Genomic DNA, 15,550 nt, shown 5'->3' with positions numbered 1-15,550 from the left:
TTTGATGAGCCAAGATGCTGTCATTACCTCAGCAAGTAAGGTGTACATGTTTGACAGTGTGCATGTGTGTGTTTTTCTGGATGTAAGCTGTAGATGAGATTTTTATTTATACATATGAGGTCTGACAATTAAGTTCACAAACTTGTTGCTAACCTTTTTTGATATCAGAGGGATTATTCATTATGAATTTGTATCAACTGGACAAATAGTTAACCAAGTTTACTATTTAGAAGTGCTGAAACGCTGCGTGAAAAAGTTAGATGACCTGAATTTTTCGCCAACAATTCATGGCTCTTGCATCACGACAATGCACCAGCTCACACGGCCCTGTCTGTGAGGGAGTCTTTAGCCAGTAAACAAATAACTGTACTGGAACACCCACCCTACTCACCTGATCTGGCCTCCAATGACTTCTTTCTTTACCTAAAGATAAAAGAAATATGGAAAGGAAGACATTTTGATGACATTCAGGACATCAAGGGTAATACGATGACAGCTCTGATGGCCATTCTAGAAAAAGAGTTCCCAAATTGCTTTGAAGGGTGGACTAGGTGCTGGCATCAGTGCATATCTTCCCAAGGGGAGTACTTCAAAGGTGACCGTAGTGATATTCAGCAACGAGGGATGTAGCACTTTTTCTAGAATGAGTTTGCGCGCTTAACTGTTAGGCCTCGTATAGTTTAATATGTTTTAGTTTTTTAAATCATTCCTAGTTAATACGCTAGAACTGCACTATCCAATATGGTAGCCACTAGCTACATGTGGCTACTGAGCATTTCAGGTACGGCTTGTGTGAAATGAGATGTGCTATAAGTGCAAAATACACACAAGATTTTGAAAACAATGTAAAAAAATAAAATAATGTAAAATACCTGTTTAATATTTTAGATTATTGAAATATTATATTTGGGATATCATGAGTTAAATAAAATAGACTATTAATATATTACTAAAATAAATTATTAGTAACATAGTGAAATATTACTGTTGATTTTACCTGCTTTTCTTTTTTTTAATGTGGCTACTAGAACGTTTTATTTTACCTAGGCAGCTGGCTTCATATTTCTATAGAACAGTGCCATGCTGGAAGTACATGGGACACAGTCTGCTGCCAGCTGAATAAGATTGAGAACCTACACTTGGTTTGGTGTAGTGGCCATAGAAAGACAGGTCACACATCTCCCAGTTGTGTTTCTATCTTAAGACCTGTGTCTTCTTCTAAAATGGTGGTACTTAGCACTAATTTCGCAGTAGAAACACCTTGGACATTTTAGTAAATATGGCAGCCTGGGGCCCAGCTGCAGAGATGTTGATGGCCTGGGCAGTGTGGGTGTCAGGAGTTCTAAAAGTCCTCAGGTGATTTGAAGAAGTGGCCAACACTGAGAATGGGATCCAAATAGGAACATTGTACTCAGTCCTGGTGACGGGCGGGGTGCGTAGACAGTGTTTGCAGTGGGGTCTGGCTCAAGCTTTTGAGTCTCTGGTTGAAACTAAAGAAACAAGTTGTGAAAAGGACGTGGCAAGTCAGAGCCTGCCTTTCGGCAAGGAGCCTTGTAATAACTCATTTAAAACTACTGTGTGAGGGAAAATCTGCCTTCCAGAGTCGAGAGGGAGAAATGACAGAAAGGGAAGGAATGGAGCTAAATGAGGAGGGAAGAGAAACCCCTGCTGAAAAATGCCTATTATGTGAGGTGCTATTTCTCCCAGGATGTCAAGGGCGGTTACAGAGATACAGGCCCTCCTGTCTGCTCCACCGCTGTAGGAGCTGAGAGACGCAGACCCGGAGGAAAACCACAATCTTGAGCTGAATTTGGCCTTGGCCTCCCTGGGTCTGTGGGCTCTGGGCCACCTCCCCATTTCCAGGTTGAGCAGCAAAAGGGCTGGCTGCAGTTTCAATGTGTTTAATCAAAGGAAATATTCATATTCATTTTATATAATAATATTCTAAATGTCTACTATGTAGAGAGCCTCGGAATTCAGGCAAATTATAGTTTGGAATGTTAGAGTTTATTGGAATCAAGATAAGAAGCTGCTCCTGTTTCTCCAACTGCCTCAACTTCAATCAAAGCTTCCTCACAGAGGTTTTCCTGTGGCTCTGGGGTCTCAGGCAGAACGTGGTTACCACTTTATTAAAACTACTGGCCCAGACTTCTCTGAATAATTTTAACTTCCCATCCTTTCCTGGCAAAGTCAGTGGGAAAAGTTTGTGCCAAATGCCAACCATCCTTTGATGCTGGATAAAAATAGATCTTTCTCAAATAAGAACCTCTTCTCTGAGACAAAACACCATTTTCCTTCTCCCTCCTTCCATCTCTTCTTTTCTTATCATGTTTTTGGTTCTGCAATGTTATATGGATTTTTTCGTATATCCAACTCGTTCAGGATGAACTAAATGACCAACACTTTTGGTCTCAAATTCACCATCATTGAGAATGTTCTGAAAAATAATGATTTTTAGGATTTTACTATCAGATACTGCCAAATGATTAAAATACCTGTGTCTCATGTACTGCACCATTTCTCTCAGACTTTGAAGGAGTACACAGGCAGTGCTAGTAATAATCAAAATGCTCTCTCAGTTCAAGTCTCTTAAAGTAGCTGAAGGTAAGAGCTGCCCAATGCAGCCACATTTATGAATGAAAGTATTCATGGTTGGGCTACCCGCCTTTTGTGTTTTCTTACAGATCTCAAGTTGTAACTTTCACATGATATAAACTACTTTAACAGTTTCTATTTCTATTCTGTGTCCCTGGGGGGAATATTTGGCAGTGAGTGCACACAATACTAAAAACAAACAAAAAAAAATCCTTTCCTCTGGCTGGCATCTAACTTTTATAACATATTTTTAGATCCGGAAATACATTTTCTCCTCCCTCCATTGCATATATATTTTTACTCTCTCTTATTCCTTCCAAACTGAACCGAAATCTGTTTCCTGATAATTTGAGAACTGAGAAATGTCTGCGTAGGGGAAAAAAGTGAAGACACATGTTATGTTGTAATTTTAGCAGGGAAACATTGCCCAATGACAAAACCAGGGACTATCTTGTGATGTTTTCTTCTGCTCACACTAACTTTTCCTATTTTGATCTGACCGTCGCCTCTCTGAAGGCTGCTGAGGCTGCCTCCCATCCAGGCCCGCTGTAAATCAGCGTAGTGCTGATCTCTAAGGACAAGGAGAGCATGATGACCTTAATTTGGAGAGTGGGGAGAACAGCTATGTGGGTTGGTTGTAATTTTTAACTCACTGTAAATATAAAAAGCAGGTGGTCTGTTCAGCTGTCTTTCTGATCTTGAATATCCATCCTACTGATTAGTTAGAAAGTTCGTTCAGAAAACAGGGCTCATCAAGCATTTGCTATCTGCCAGGCACAGCTCCTACCATCAGGAATACGGGAGCAGAGAAGATCCAGCCTCTGCCTTGCTGATTTTGGAAGAGCACTGAACTCTCAGCCAGGGCAACTTCTGAAGTTGCATAAGAATGGGGCAGGTTGTCTGCAGGGCCCTTCTGACTAACTGATTTACTATACGTTCCACTGAGCCAAGTACTGTCCTAGGTAACATGGTTAAGCTTTTCAGATTAGAACACTATCTTTTCCTTCTGCTCCTTGAATTTTGCCTCATATCACTACATGAGCTGCTGAAAAAATGTAAACTTTTCTGTTTCCTCTCTACAGATTTACCACAAAATTTCAGGTTTACACCACATTGTGTGGTGCACAATTATATTCTGCTTCTCAAAGAAAAAAAGACAACTGAAGAATATTTCAAAAATTATTTTCACACATGATTATCATACAATATTACAATGCATTATGTGCAAAATTCCATTTAAAAATCATTTACAAAAGGAAGCACAACACAGTAGGTGCTGAGGGTTCTAGATGTATCACAAAAGCTAACAAAGGAAAAAGGTACAAAGCCAACCAAATTAGATGACTAGGCATCTTTACACAGTACAACATAACATATTTTAACTACCTGTGTTAAATTAACACAAGATCCTCACACTTTGTGCACTCCCCAAAAGGTTTCACAAAACATAAATTTAACTTCACCATTCTTATAATGCAGATGGCCTTTTTGGTTCAAACTTTTTTTCCAAACAGCATCTTATTTAACTCAGTGAAAGTTACATTACACATTACTTAATTTCTGCCCCAAATAATTTGATGCTGTTAGTTTTGACTTACGTGGGGAAGGAAAATAAAATTATCGTCCTTATTTTTTTTCTTTGTTGGGTTTTCAAAATTGTTTCCAAAAGCAAATAACAGGGATAGATTCTGCTAAATCTCATTGCATATTTACAGTATTCTCCGCATAGATGGTTCCTTCAATCTCCTTTTCCTTCAAGGAGTCTGAACCAGCAGACTACACTCCTCAGTCCTTTGTTAGAGTCTATATTTCTCTCTCAACCTCTCTCTACATTCATTTCTTTCCTGGTCCTCAGCATCACTTGGTTAAAACACAAAACAACATAATACCACTGAGCATCAATAAGGTGACAGTACATCAGATTTCCAAAGGCATTCTGTGGCCAGTGTCAGTAATACATCACTTTAAGAAATCCAGCAGTCTCTCAGCACAAAGTTGCTGAAACATCCAGTTACAGAAGAGAGACTTTTAAAATGCAATACTCTCAAATCCAGCAAGAGATTTCTTTTTGAATATTAAATGTTAAAATCACATGCATAATTATAGAATATTTTCAAGTTACAAAAATATTTTAAAAACCAATCCTGACAGTTTACCTGCAACTGCTATAAAAATTTCTATGAAATATATAAAAACACAAAGGCTCTTTGTAAAAAAAGAAAGAAACAAACAAACAAAGAAAGAAGGAAAGAAAGAGAAAGGAAAAAGAAAGGAATGAAAGGATGGAGCCATCCACAGAACTGAGAAGTGCCTGACGCACTGCATCGGCCAGTCTTGTGAAACGCTTGCTGTTGAATTCAATAGAAGAGCTTGAATGTTTATTCAGTACATATACATACATGTGAGCCCACCTAGAACCTGGCTGCGGAAGGTAACAAGCAATCTCAGGACACTCGAACCATCAAATGCAACTCTCCCTCTCTGAAGGAGAATCCTACTGTTTCCTGAACCTCAGCTACCTTGCTCGGGCAATGTAGCTAAAGATGCCCTTGGCCAAGTTGGCCTGTGGATGGCTTAGTCACTAAACCAAGGGGTCCCCAAGGAGGTGACGGCTTTTCAAGCACAAGCATGTAGAAGCCACAAGGCAAGTTCCTAATCCCCCTTTGAATGCACCACTTCAAAGTCCTGTGTATCTTCTACGAGGTGGTGAGATCCTCTTCCCCATTCTGGAAAATGACGCCATAAGGATCATTCTTGATGCGCTTGTAGACAAAGTGGAAGATGTGGGGTTGTGGCCGGCTGTGCAGCTCAGCTTTGATTTTTTGAGGGTAAGTGTCCTCTGCCAGCTGCTGCCACGTTTCATCAACAAAGAGGAAGAGACTGTACTCCTCAGGGTCCCCCACCTTAAACTTCTCGGCACAGAGCTGACACACATCCTCGGTGGTGACATAAGGTCTCACAAGGAGGGTCTTCCCCGTGCAGCCACTGTTGACCTCCTGGAATGCAACTCGGAGGTAATTCTGCAGGTGGAAAGAGAGATGTCGGGAACAAAGTGAGAAAAGGAAGCGAGACGGAGCATTACATGAGCAGGGTGAGATGCAAGAGAGAGGTCTCACTTGTGAGCCACTCCAAGTTCTGGTTTGTCAGGATGCCTAACGTCAGGGCACCGGGCCTCAAAGTGCAAGGAAAGAGGCCAGTAGGAATATGGACAGTAGGGAGAAGAACCACATGGATTGAGTGGCTGTATTTTAATTCATTGCAAATACAAGAAGCAGAAGTCCATTCATCCCTGTTCTGATCTTTCCGCGTCCTTCATAAACCCTGGTTAAGAAATCCTGGTGAAGAGTGTGAACAAAACCCGATGCTCAGTTTATTCTCAGCTTGGAAAACAAACCAAACAGAAGAGCCTGAAGGAAGGGTCAGCAGGAAGAGACATTTAAAATATGTAGACACAGAAGCAAACATTGTACTCACTCTGGACTACTTTTCATGAAACGTAAGAAAGGTTAATAATGTTAGGTAAGACCACAACATACTGCCAATAGTTGACCATTTTCACCAACTCTAATGGCAATTTCATTTGGTTCAACCGAATATAAGGCTGTAAGTGGCTCCGAGTGCAATGTGGAAAAAGTCGGCAGGAGGAAAATGTTGATTCTGCCAAAAGGCTTTGGAGATGGAGCTGATTAAATGCAAAGTGGTGCTGAAGGGAAATAAAAGGAGATGTCTGCAGGCTTGGCACTATGAACCACGCCAGGTATACGCCATCACGAAATACAACAAGCCTGCGATTTCACACACAAAGCCCAGAGGAGGTAAAAAGAATCCTACACCCATACTAGGCTCTCAGAGATTCTGTGACCCTGGATAACTTCTTCAGTTTTCTCTTCCTCAAGAGTGTGGTTACCAAATAAAAGAGAACACCCAGTTAAATTTTATTTTCTTACATAAAACGGATACATTCTTCTTTTCTAAATCTGGCAACTCTACTCAGGAGTGAAGAGAAGTGGTGCTCTCTATCCAGGGTCCCAAATGGCTACCATGAAAGTTTATTGGAATGATGGAAGGGAAAGCTCCATCAAAGAAAGGGGAAAACAGTGCACTCTCCACTGGTAAGATAACTCTTACATGCTTGACTCAGGATATCTTAGCAAACACATGCTCCATTTTACCAACCCCCTCCACTCCCATCCCAACCCCCAACACTTGGCCCACACAATTGGTATGCATTTACTCATTGACTCCTGAAGAGAACTTTGTGAAAGAAGCCTACATTTTTTTTTGTTTGGCATTTGAATAGTGAAGAAACTGAGGCACAGAGAGGCTAAGCAATTCACTCAAAGCCACACAGCTAGTGAGTGGCAGAGCCAGCCTTCAAGCATGTGTGTGTGATGCCTCTACAATGAGAGGAGACTTGTGTGTGCATCTGTGACCCCTGATTTAGGAGCTCCAAGTAAAATTTGTGTCTGAGTTTTTATTTTTACACCCAAACGGAGTGTTGACAATTCCCCTCTTGGCTTATATTCTAAGGTGTGTATCTCCTGGGTGAGCAAGGCCAGTGGGCAGGGATGTGAAGAAGGCAGGGGCACTGTGGCACGTGGGGATCTTTAGGCCAGAAGCTCCATATGGAGAGAGGGAACAAGAGGAAGGGGCTCGTGGCAAGAGGGGAGATGAATAAATTTTCTCACTTCCTATGTTCTTCACCTCAGAGGGTGTACAACCTTGGGAGTCCCCTCCTGGGACAGGCAATCACAGTATCCCAAGGGCCTGCATATGCAAAATTTCTTAACACATGGACAACTCTTCATCAGCCCAAGGGGGCAGGGGAGCACACAGAATGCATTCTTGCTTTTTAGGTTTAGGTACCTGGGAAGGAATTTCTGAGACTACTGCTGTCTTAGGGAAGAACTTGTTGATTTTGCCTTTCCATAAAGGACTGACTTTGAACCAAATGTACCTTTTGAGTATTTTCAGAGCACTGAGAGGCAGAAAAAGCAAGAAAGGTGTATCTGGACAAACCTGTCTTGCTTGGAAATTCACCATGTGGCACATGGAAACATAAAACAGTCTGGTTTTATAATTTGATTTAAAAATATTATTCAAAGGCATTTGCAGACTTACTCATAATTTCATAGGCTATGAGCAAATCGGGGACTGTTGTGCTGGGTAAAGATTTCCATAGCCCTAACCTGCCTCTCCTCTCAAAGAAGCAAGCTCTTTGGGAATCCCACATTCCCAGGCCCCAGCTTATGGTCATGGAAAATTCCCGACGGGGATTCAGGCAGGACTTGGCTCAGGTGCTCACTCTTAAATTCTGGCCCTGCCAGAGCTGATGTTGCTGATGAGATTCTGCGGTCTTCTGTTTTGAGAGGATGAAGAGAGAAAAGGGGAGGATGAGGAGAGAAGAGGGAAGGGGAGGAGGGAAGACATCACGCACCCCTCCCCCGTCTCAGAGACCACGTCCACTGCAATGCCTAACACTGCTGCTTCCATTCAGTCTCCTGATGAAATAAAACACCCGCCGCTTGTGCCAAGAACTTCCTCCTTGACTTCCTCTCTGCTCAGGTGCTCAGCATCCATGCTGAACATTCTGGGAGAAATCCTGCCTTAATTTGACTTTGTTTTCTTAAGGGCAGCAAAACTTGAGTCAAACCCACATATATTTTTTTAATATAAGCAGAACAGAGAAGTGAAACAACAAGGTCAGAAGGTAGTTTAAAATATCTCTTCCGCCGGATGATTCGACAAAGCGGGGACCTGGGGCGCCCTGAGCTGTGTGTGCCCTGTGAGTCAGCTCTGCCTTCCTGGAGGACAGAGGAAGCAGTGTGCCTCCCCCACGTCCCACCTCATCACCAATGCCGCCCACATACCTGAAAGTCATCCACTGAGGGGATGGACCGGTTGGTGGTTCTCCGCTTGTGCCACTGCCGCAGGGTGTCTCTGGTCTCTGAGCTGAGCAGTCTGGCAGCTTGCTCTTCTTGGAAATTCTTTATCAGAGAAAGTGCCCCATAGGCACTTGTCAAGTAATAGCCTCCTAGAAAGGACAGAAAGAGTGAGTCTCCATGAGTTTCATACTCTGGCGATGAGTTACGGGAGAGAATAAAGTTAGAAGTTATTCTTTGTATTTTCTCCATTTCCGGCACACGCATTTCCTGTGGGGCCACAAAGCACACATTTAGGAGCACATCCTTCAAGCCTCCACCTGTCCATTCATGCATTCATCCCCATGGATGTACTGGCTGTCCCTGGCCTGAGCCAGGACACCACCAGGCCTGCCTGACAATGCCCTATTTTCACTGATAGGATTCCCGTTCCAATGGGCGAGACATACAAAATCTCTAAATTATTTAAGTGCAATTGTGAAAGTGCTTTGCCAGAAAAGTTCAGGCCTTTTTGTCGACGCCTGACAGAGGTGGGGAGTCATGTGAGGGTGCTGGGGTCGGCTGTTTCGAGGCCAGAATCATGTACTTTAGCAACAGGAGTCCACATATCTCCTGGCAATATTTTCTCTGGAGCTGTTCTTTTGAAATTAATCTTTTCTAAATGCTAAGGAAAGTACATGCTTTGAAAGAACTGCACAATATACAAGTGTGTTCATGATAATATGGGTTCTTCAAAATAACTTCTCCCTTTTGGGGACTAATGTAACACCTTTAGGAAAGAAAAAATTTACAAGGAAAACAAGTAATGTCCCATTGATGGTGCATTTAGGAATGATTTCTCATGCCTGGGGGAGTGTTCAAAGACTACAACATCGTGAGATACAGAAAAACGTGTTCATAGTTTTGTCCTAAACTGACTGAAATTTTGAGCCTTCCGGGGAGTTGGCAAGCACAGTGCTAGAGAACCACTAGGAGGCGCCCCGAATGTTTATTAAAAAGTCCCTAATTGGGCACAGCATTTTAAATTAAGAGACATTCTTTGGCAAAACACCTATTGAATCTCTACTGTGAGCCCAAGACAGGTACAGAGCAGGGGCTGGGTTTGTAAGAAGTAAAATCCGAGTCCCTGCAGAAGTTTATAAATTTATTTAAAAAAACAGACACTAGTGGTTTATTCATGCAGGGACCAGAAATTAGTTGTAGTTAAATGAGTTTTGTGCAGAAGTATCACTTTCATGGCCAAAGTCTTTAGCTGCTAATGCAAGACCCTGAAGAACTCTCTCTCTGGTCAACAAGTGACAACACTCAAAATGGCAACTGGTCCACGATCTGAAAAATGAGCAGAGACCCCTGCGAATCACAGTGGACATGTAACTTAAGAAATAAACACACCTTTGTGGTTTTCAGGTCCCGGATGGAGATTTGGGGGTTATTTTTTATGGCAGCCTCATCTAGGCCACTCTGCGCAACACACTTTCCATGCACACATTCACACGCCAGGCTTTTTGATGAGAGTTATTTGAATAGTCTAACAGCCCCACAGCTGGGTGTAACTTCCCTGTGGCAGCCCCAAAAGCTAGTACAGAATTTGGAGTCGCTGATTTGTCCCTACTAAACAAATCAGTAAGTGACTGAGTGTGAAACTCAGTAGTACGTTTAAATGCTACACAGGATTTCAGGAGAAATCAATTTGGACTTAAGTATTCAAGAAAGAGGTGTCAGTATTAGAGCTGGGACTTGGACAGACTGTTACAATTGAGTTTGGGAGGGAGGGTGTTTCCTTTGGACATCAACTTTTAGACTCCATAGCTCTGATCTGTTCAGGCCACTAAGGAGAAAACTCAAAATGCTGGAAGCACAAAATTGACCACACTTTGAAAAATGTGGATGCAATTATAGGAAGGTTTAAATTTCAGCAAAACTATAACCCTACCACAAGAGCTGTGCACTTAAGAGAGGTTCTATGATGCCTTTTCCATAATGAAATTACCTGCTTAAACAGCAGAAAAGAGATGTGGGCTGCTGCCCCACAAACCAAAGAGGGCCTTGGGCAGGCCATGTAGGGCTGGGTCGGTGACATAGCTCTCTGCTCTTCTTCTTCCTCCTGCTCTGCATGGCTTCAGTTCCCTGAAGTACAGGCCTGATCTTTAACCACAGCCAACCTGACTGGGCCACCCTGCTCTCTCTCCGAAGGAAAGCGACCAAGAAGCCTGAGACACAGTTAAGTGGAAGCAGACTCTAGTTTAAGCAGGAGCTCAAAGGCTGCTCTATGTGTTCACTACCTGAGTCCATCATTCTCTCATGTGTGATTCCTGAAGGTGCGGACAGCTGCCTGCCCATCTGTCATTAATGCTGTGGCCAAGGAAGGGTCTTGCTCTGGGGAAAGCCTGGTAAAGGTGGTGGGGAGTGGCTGTCTAGATCCTCGGGCCACAAGATGTAAGCATATGTTTGTCCTAAGTACATATTGTCAGCAATGATAATATTCTGAGTGAAACTGGCATGCCCTTTCTCTAAAGCACCAAGAATTTGACATACTTATTACTAAAATTGAACATAATTGAAGCTCAAAAAAACCCAACCTAGATGCACACAAAATTATAGAAATGATGCAATATGTAATAATGCTGCAAAATATGACACTGATGGCCTGGAGACTGACGTGTGCTTCTTCTGGTCCTTGGCAAAACCACATGCCTTTCTCCTCTCCTGTCAAAGTCCAAGGGCAGAGTAGGTGAAGAAAGCTCCAGGCAGGGCCTTGGTGGCTCAGGTTGTACATAATAATAATAATAATAATAATAATAACAATGGCGATAAATGGAGCAGAGGGTAAAGGGACGAAAGAGGCGCATTCATATCTGTCTGCGGTATGGGGACAGGATGAAAAGATCTTCAGTACTAATCCTGAGTCAGCACTAACCTTAGCGGGATGGGAAGGGAGGACCTTAGGAGGACAGACCCTCTGAAAAGAAAGCCAAGTCCTCAGGACTTAGGGGATCACAGTGCACGTTCTGGAGGTGCATTTAAGTTCCCTATAGGGAAAATCCCAATATGACGCATTGTCTGGGGAATCCTAGTAGCGGACTAAAACTCGGTGGAGAAAAGAAAAAAAGTCTATGCAACAATTTAGCACTCAGGGTCTATCTGGGCTCTTATAGGAACACGTGAAAATGGATTAACAGGATTCACAAGGCACAGGCCCTGATTTGTTTGTTCTCCTTTAAAAAGACAAGCTCACGTAAGAGTCCCAGTTATTTCTGCTTTTCCAGGCTCTGCACCATAGTGACAAACATCCAAATTATTTCCATGATAAAATACCTAACTGATATGTAAAGAGAAAGAATTTCTGCTAAAGTATGTTGGAGTCAGGCAGACACAAGAAGGAAACTAAACTGCCAAGATAAATTGAAAGCAAACCGCCCAAGTTTTACTCCCCTGTGGTTTTACAATGAGCAGATCCTACTTTTTAAATAGAAAAGAACATCAATGCTGTTTTCATCTTGAAAACAAAAATTAAAAAAAAAAAATTGATGAAAACAAAAGATAGGCCTTCATCCGTTTCACTGACATAACAGAAGGGTATTCTTCTGACAGTGGAAATATTCTTGAACAAAAGTTTACAACTTCCTCTTGGAATCAAAGAAAGCATTTCTTTTTAAACATTTTTATTCTATTGAATGACATTTTTTATTGTAATTAACCAATCTCGGTGAAGTATTATTATGGCAAGGTTACATTGCTTTGTGTTTTTCTGACTTTTCCAAATATTCTAGGATGAGCATTTATTACTTTTGTAGTCAGAAAAGTCAGCACATTCTTTTAAATTAAAACTAGAATTAACCCTTAAGATTTCAAAAAAGCACACACATAACTGCTTAATGGGTATGGGGTTTTATTTTGAGGTATATTTTTGGAGCTAGACAGAGGTGGCAGATTGCACAACATTGTGAATGTACTAAATGCTACTGAATCGTTCTCTCCAAAAAGTTTGATTTTATGTTATATGACCTTCACCTCCATAACAAAAATGAAAACAAAACCCCCCAGAAGCACCCAGTTCCTCCCCCTTTCTCAAGAGCATGTTACCTTCTCCATGTAACAGCGAAGGGTCTAAGAGCTCCATCATGTACTCGATTTCTGTGTCCAGTTCCAGCATGTCACACTGAGCTATGACATAGGTCAGGACCGGTAGAAAGTCGTCAGCGCCATACATCCTCCCTGCGATTAGGAAGAAAGGCGAAGATGGGAATATTTTTACCAGCGTTTCTTTCTTTCATGTCCCCCTTCCTGCCTTTATTAGATAGCGAGGAGTCATGCTGAGGAAATGTGCTATTTATAAACATCGGTGGGTGGTTCTGGAATCCTGTGTAGCTCACGACCCTCCCTGCTGCTCATGTCTCCAAAGAGCCCTGACTTACAATTTCAGAATGAGCACCTAGGAACACAGGAAAGAGTTTCTCCCCGTTGTCGTCAGTGATATCATTATGCAATAGAATACAGTACTTTTAAATAGTTTAACTTTCAGCAAGTCATATAAAATAATTTATAAATATCTACTTATATTAACACTTTGTATTTTGTTTCCTGTTGTTTTCTGGGCAAATTAATCACAAACATAATGATAGGACCAAACTCAAACCAGGAATAAACATTATTCTCTACTCAACATGACCACACAGTTAATTTATTTAAATGTGCTAATTTAGCATGTGTTGAATCGATAACACATGATTAATATATTACAAAAAAGTTTTAGTCCTTATTGCTATTTTTCACTACAGTGGTGATTCTCAGCCAGGGGTGATTTTGCCCCCCAGGGGAATTTAGCATTATCTAGAGATATTTTTCTTTGTCAGAACTGGAGGGTGGGGGTGCAAATGGCATCTGGGATACTGATGAACTTCCTAGAGGAAGTAGACAGCCCCGCAACAAAGAATTATCCAGTGAGATGTCATTAGTGCTGAAGTGGAGAAACTGTGCTACAGAAGAACATAATCCTTGACAGACACCTTTTGGCATCTTTTATAAATTATTTCCTGAACTATGAAAATATGTTTTCTTTATGTATGTGAACTATGCTGGCAATTTTCAGAGATGTTCGTATGCTATCACTACTAGCCCCAGAGCTCACATGTTAATGTCTTCCTTTAACAATTTGCAAACGCACACACATTTCTATCTACTCTAGCAGTGGTTAACAGAGCCTCTGTTTTCTCTGTGCTACTTCTCCATGAAGCAGTTTCATTCAGAGCAAAAGCGGGTAGTGATCCACAGAATTACAACAGGCTTCCTGAAGACCTGGAACAGTGCAGGGCTCCGTCACTACCCATGAGTCACGATTAGGTTGTTATATGTAAGAAGCAAAACGAGGGAAATCTGAGGGCTTACTTCCCAACTTTGTAACTCTTTTGTGAATTCCCATTACAGTGCTTCAACTTGTAGTAGTAAAGAAGGAAAAGCCAATGAAATGGCTGTAATGAAACTGCATCATTACTGAAGTCTCCACATTTCTGACAGGCTGTAGACCATTGACACAAACCCTCCTTGGCCAAAATGTAGTAATGATTACCACTAATATTTCCACTGCACTTGGGGCTACGCATGCCTTGTCCCATCTAATACCAACCTTACGAAAGATAGGGACATATCCAACAACAGAGGCAGACATCGCATCTCAGAAGGCCAAAGTCCCAGTAAATTTAACTCATTCGCAGAGCTAGAATTTGAACTCAGACTCCAGAGACTGAATTTGTATCCACTACTCTGAACTAAATCTTTAATAAATTGGCATCATACAAAAAATCTTGTTGCCCTCATCTGCTTACTTTTTTTGGTGCTATTTATCTGTTGCATGTGACTAACTTGCCAGACACCGGAGTAACAGTTGTATTTTTGTGAGCCACTTCGTGAAATCAAGTGGTTGAATGGAAGAGAAATTGGGAATCAGAAAGCCTGATATGTCACTGACCCGGTCACTGGCCACATCACTGGCCCTGGTGGGAAGAGCCTGGACTTTGGACAGCCTCACCTGAGTTGTTCTCCATGACAGTGTAAATAAGCTTGCAGACCCTCAACAGCAGCATGACTTTTTTTTCTGGTGAATACATCTTCTGCATAGTCATGAATTTGACTTTGATTTTCTCCACATCCACAATATCAGGTGTTGGGGCGAAGACCCCCAGCTCCTGTGGATTCCTCTGCCTCACGAGCTGCAGGTTCTCCTTGAGTTGTTTCCAGGAGCCATCAGCCATGTGGAAGTCCTTCAGCATGGCCTTCACGTGCCCCTTCAGGGGCTTCAAGATACACTTGTGCATGGCTTTTTCCAACACCACATCTGCCAAAGAAAGCGCAGGTACTGTAACCATTGTCTGAAGGAAGAAGAAACGCACGTCTGCTTTCTTGGAATGGACATCTGCAACTCTACGCATTGGGTATAGAGCAGACAAGTTATAACTTCATACCCACTCACCCAACAAAACTTAGCAGACTATCACTCACACACCAACATTTTCTTCTGGAAAGCCAGGAAAAAGGAATCTTTCCTAATGTATACTTAGTTTATTTTGCATACAATCAATGCAATTAAATATATTTGTTTTAATTATTTTTATACCGGCTCCCCCATAAGCATAGGTAAATATTCTACAAGACATTCTTTTGACCTAGTTCTTCCACTGATTATCGAGTTGGCAGGTAAGTAAATGTTATTTTAAAGGAAGGATTTTCTAATAGTGAGGGTTCAAGATCCCTTAAAATATATTCAGAGGAAATGAAATTCAACTAAATACACATGTTATCTTAGATTGGATTCTGGACCAAAAATTCTTTATGTCATTTGCCATAAAGAACATTAGCAGGACATTAGATGAGACTTGAATAAAGTCCGCAGGTTAGGTAATAATAGTGTTGACACTAAATCAGTGTTAATTTTACTATAGTTTTGTAACAGACTGTCCCTGTTTTTAGGAAATACACATTGAGTAGTTAGGGGTAAAGGGACACAACTAATTCTCAAATGGTTCAAAAAGAAGAAGGTGTGTGTGTGGTGTGCGTGTGTGTAAACAGAGAGAGGAAGG

General features: G+C 41.7%; 1 protein-coding gene across 7 annotated transcripts in view; it reads right to left on the bottom strand.

The window, feature by feature from the left end:
- Positions 1 to 3,760: 3,760 nt before the first annotated feature.
- Positions 3,761 to 15,550, bottom strand: part of RIN2 (Ras and Rab interactor 2) — a 234,493-nt gene continuing 222,703 nt past the window's right edge. For all 7 annotated transcript variants that reach the window (XM_033094664.1, XM_033094660.1, XM_033094663.1 and 4 more), the window contains 4 exons: positions 14,503 to 14,808; positions 12,561 to 12,692; positions 8,466 to 8,629; positions 3,761 to 5,615 (listed from right to left, as the gene is read on the bottom strand). In XM_033094664.1, the coding sequence (XP_032950555.1) occupies positions 5,292 to 5,615; positions 8,466 to 8,629; positions 12,561 to 12,692; positions 14,503 to 14,808 (926 nt within the window). In that variant the 3' untranslated portion in view covers positions 3,761 to 5,291. The remainder of the gene's footprint in view (positions 5,616 to 8,465; positions 8,630 to 12,560; positions 12,693 to 14,502; positions 14,809 to 15,550) is intronic.

Source organism: Rhinolophus ferrumequinum, chromosome 23 (genome assembly GCF_004115265.2).
Source record: "Rhinolophus ferrumequinum isolate MPI-CBG mRhiFer1 chromosome 23, mRhiFer1_v1.p, whole genome shotgun sequence".
NCBI classification, from domain to species: domain Eukaryota; kingdom Metazoa; phylum Chordata; class Mammalia; order Chiroptera; family Rhinolophidae; genus Rhinolophus; species Rhinolophus ferrumequinum.
Note: the sequence above shows the minus strand (reverse complement) of the source record. Positions and strands in the feature narration are given on the sequence as shown.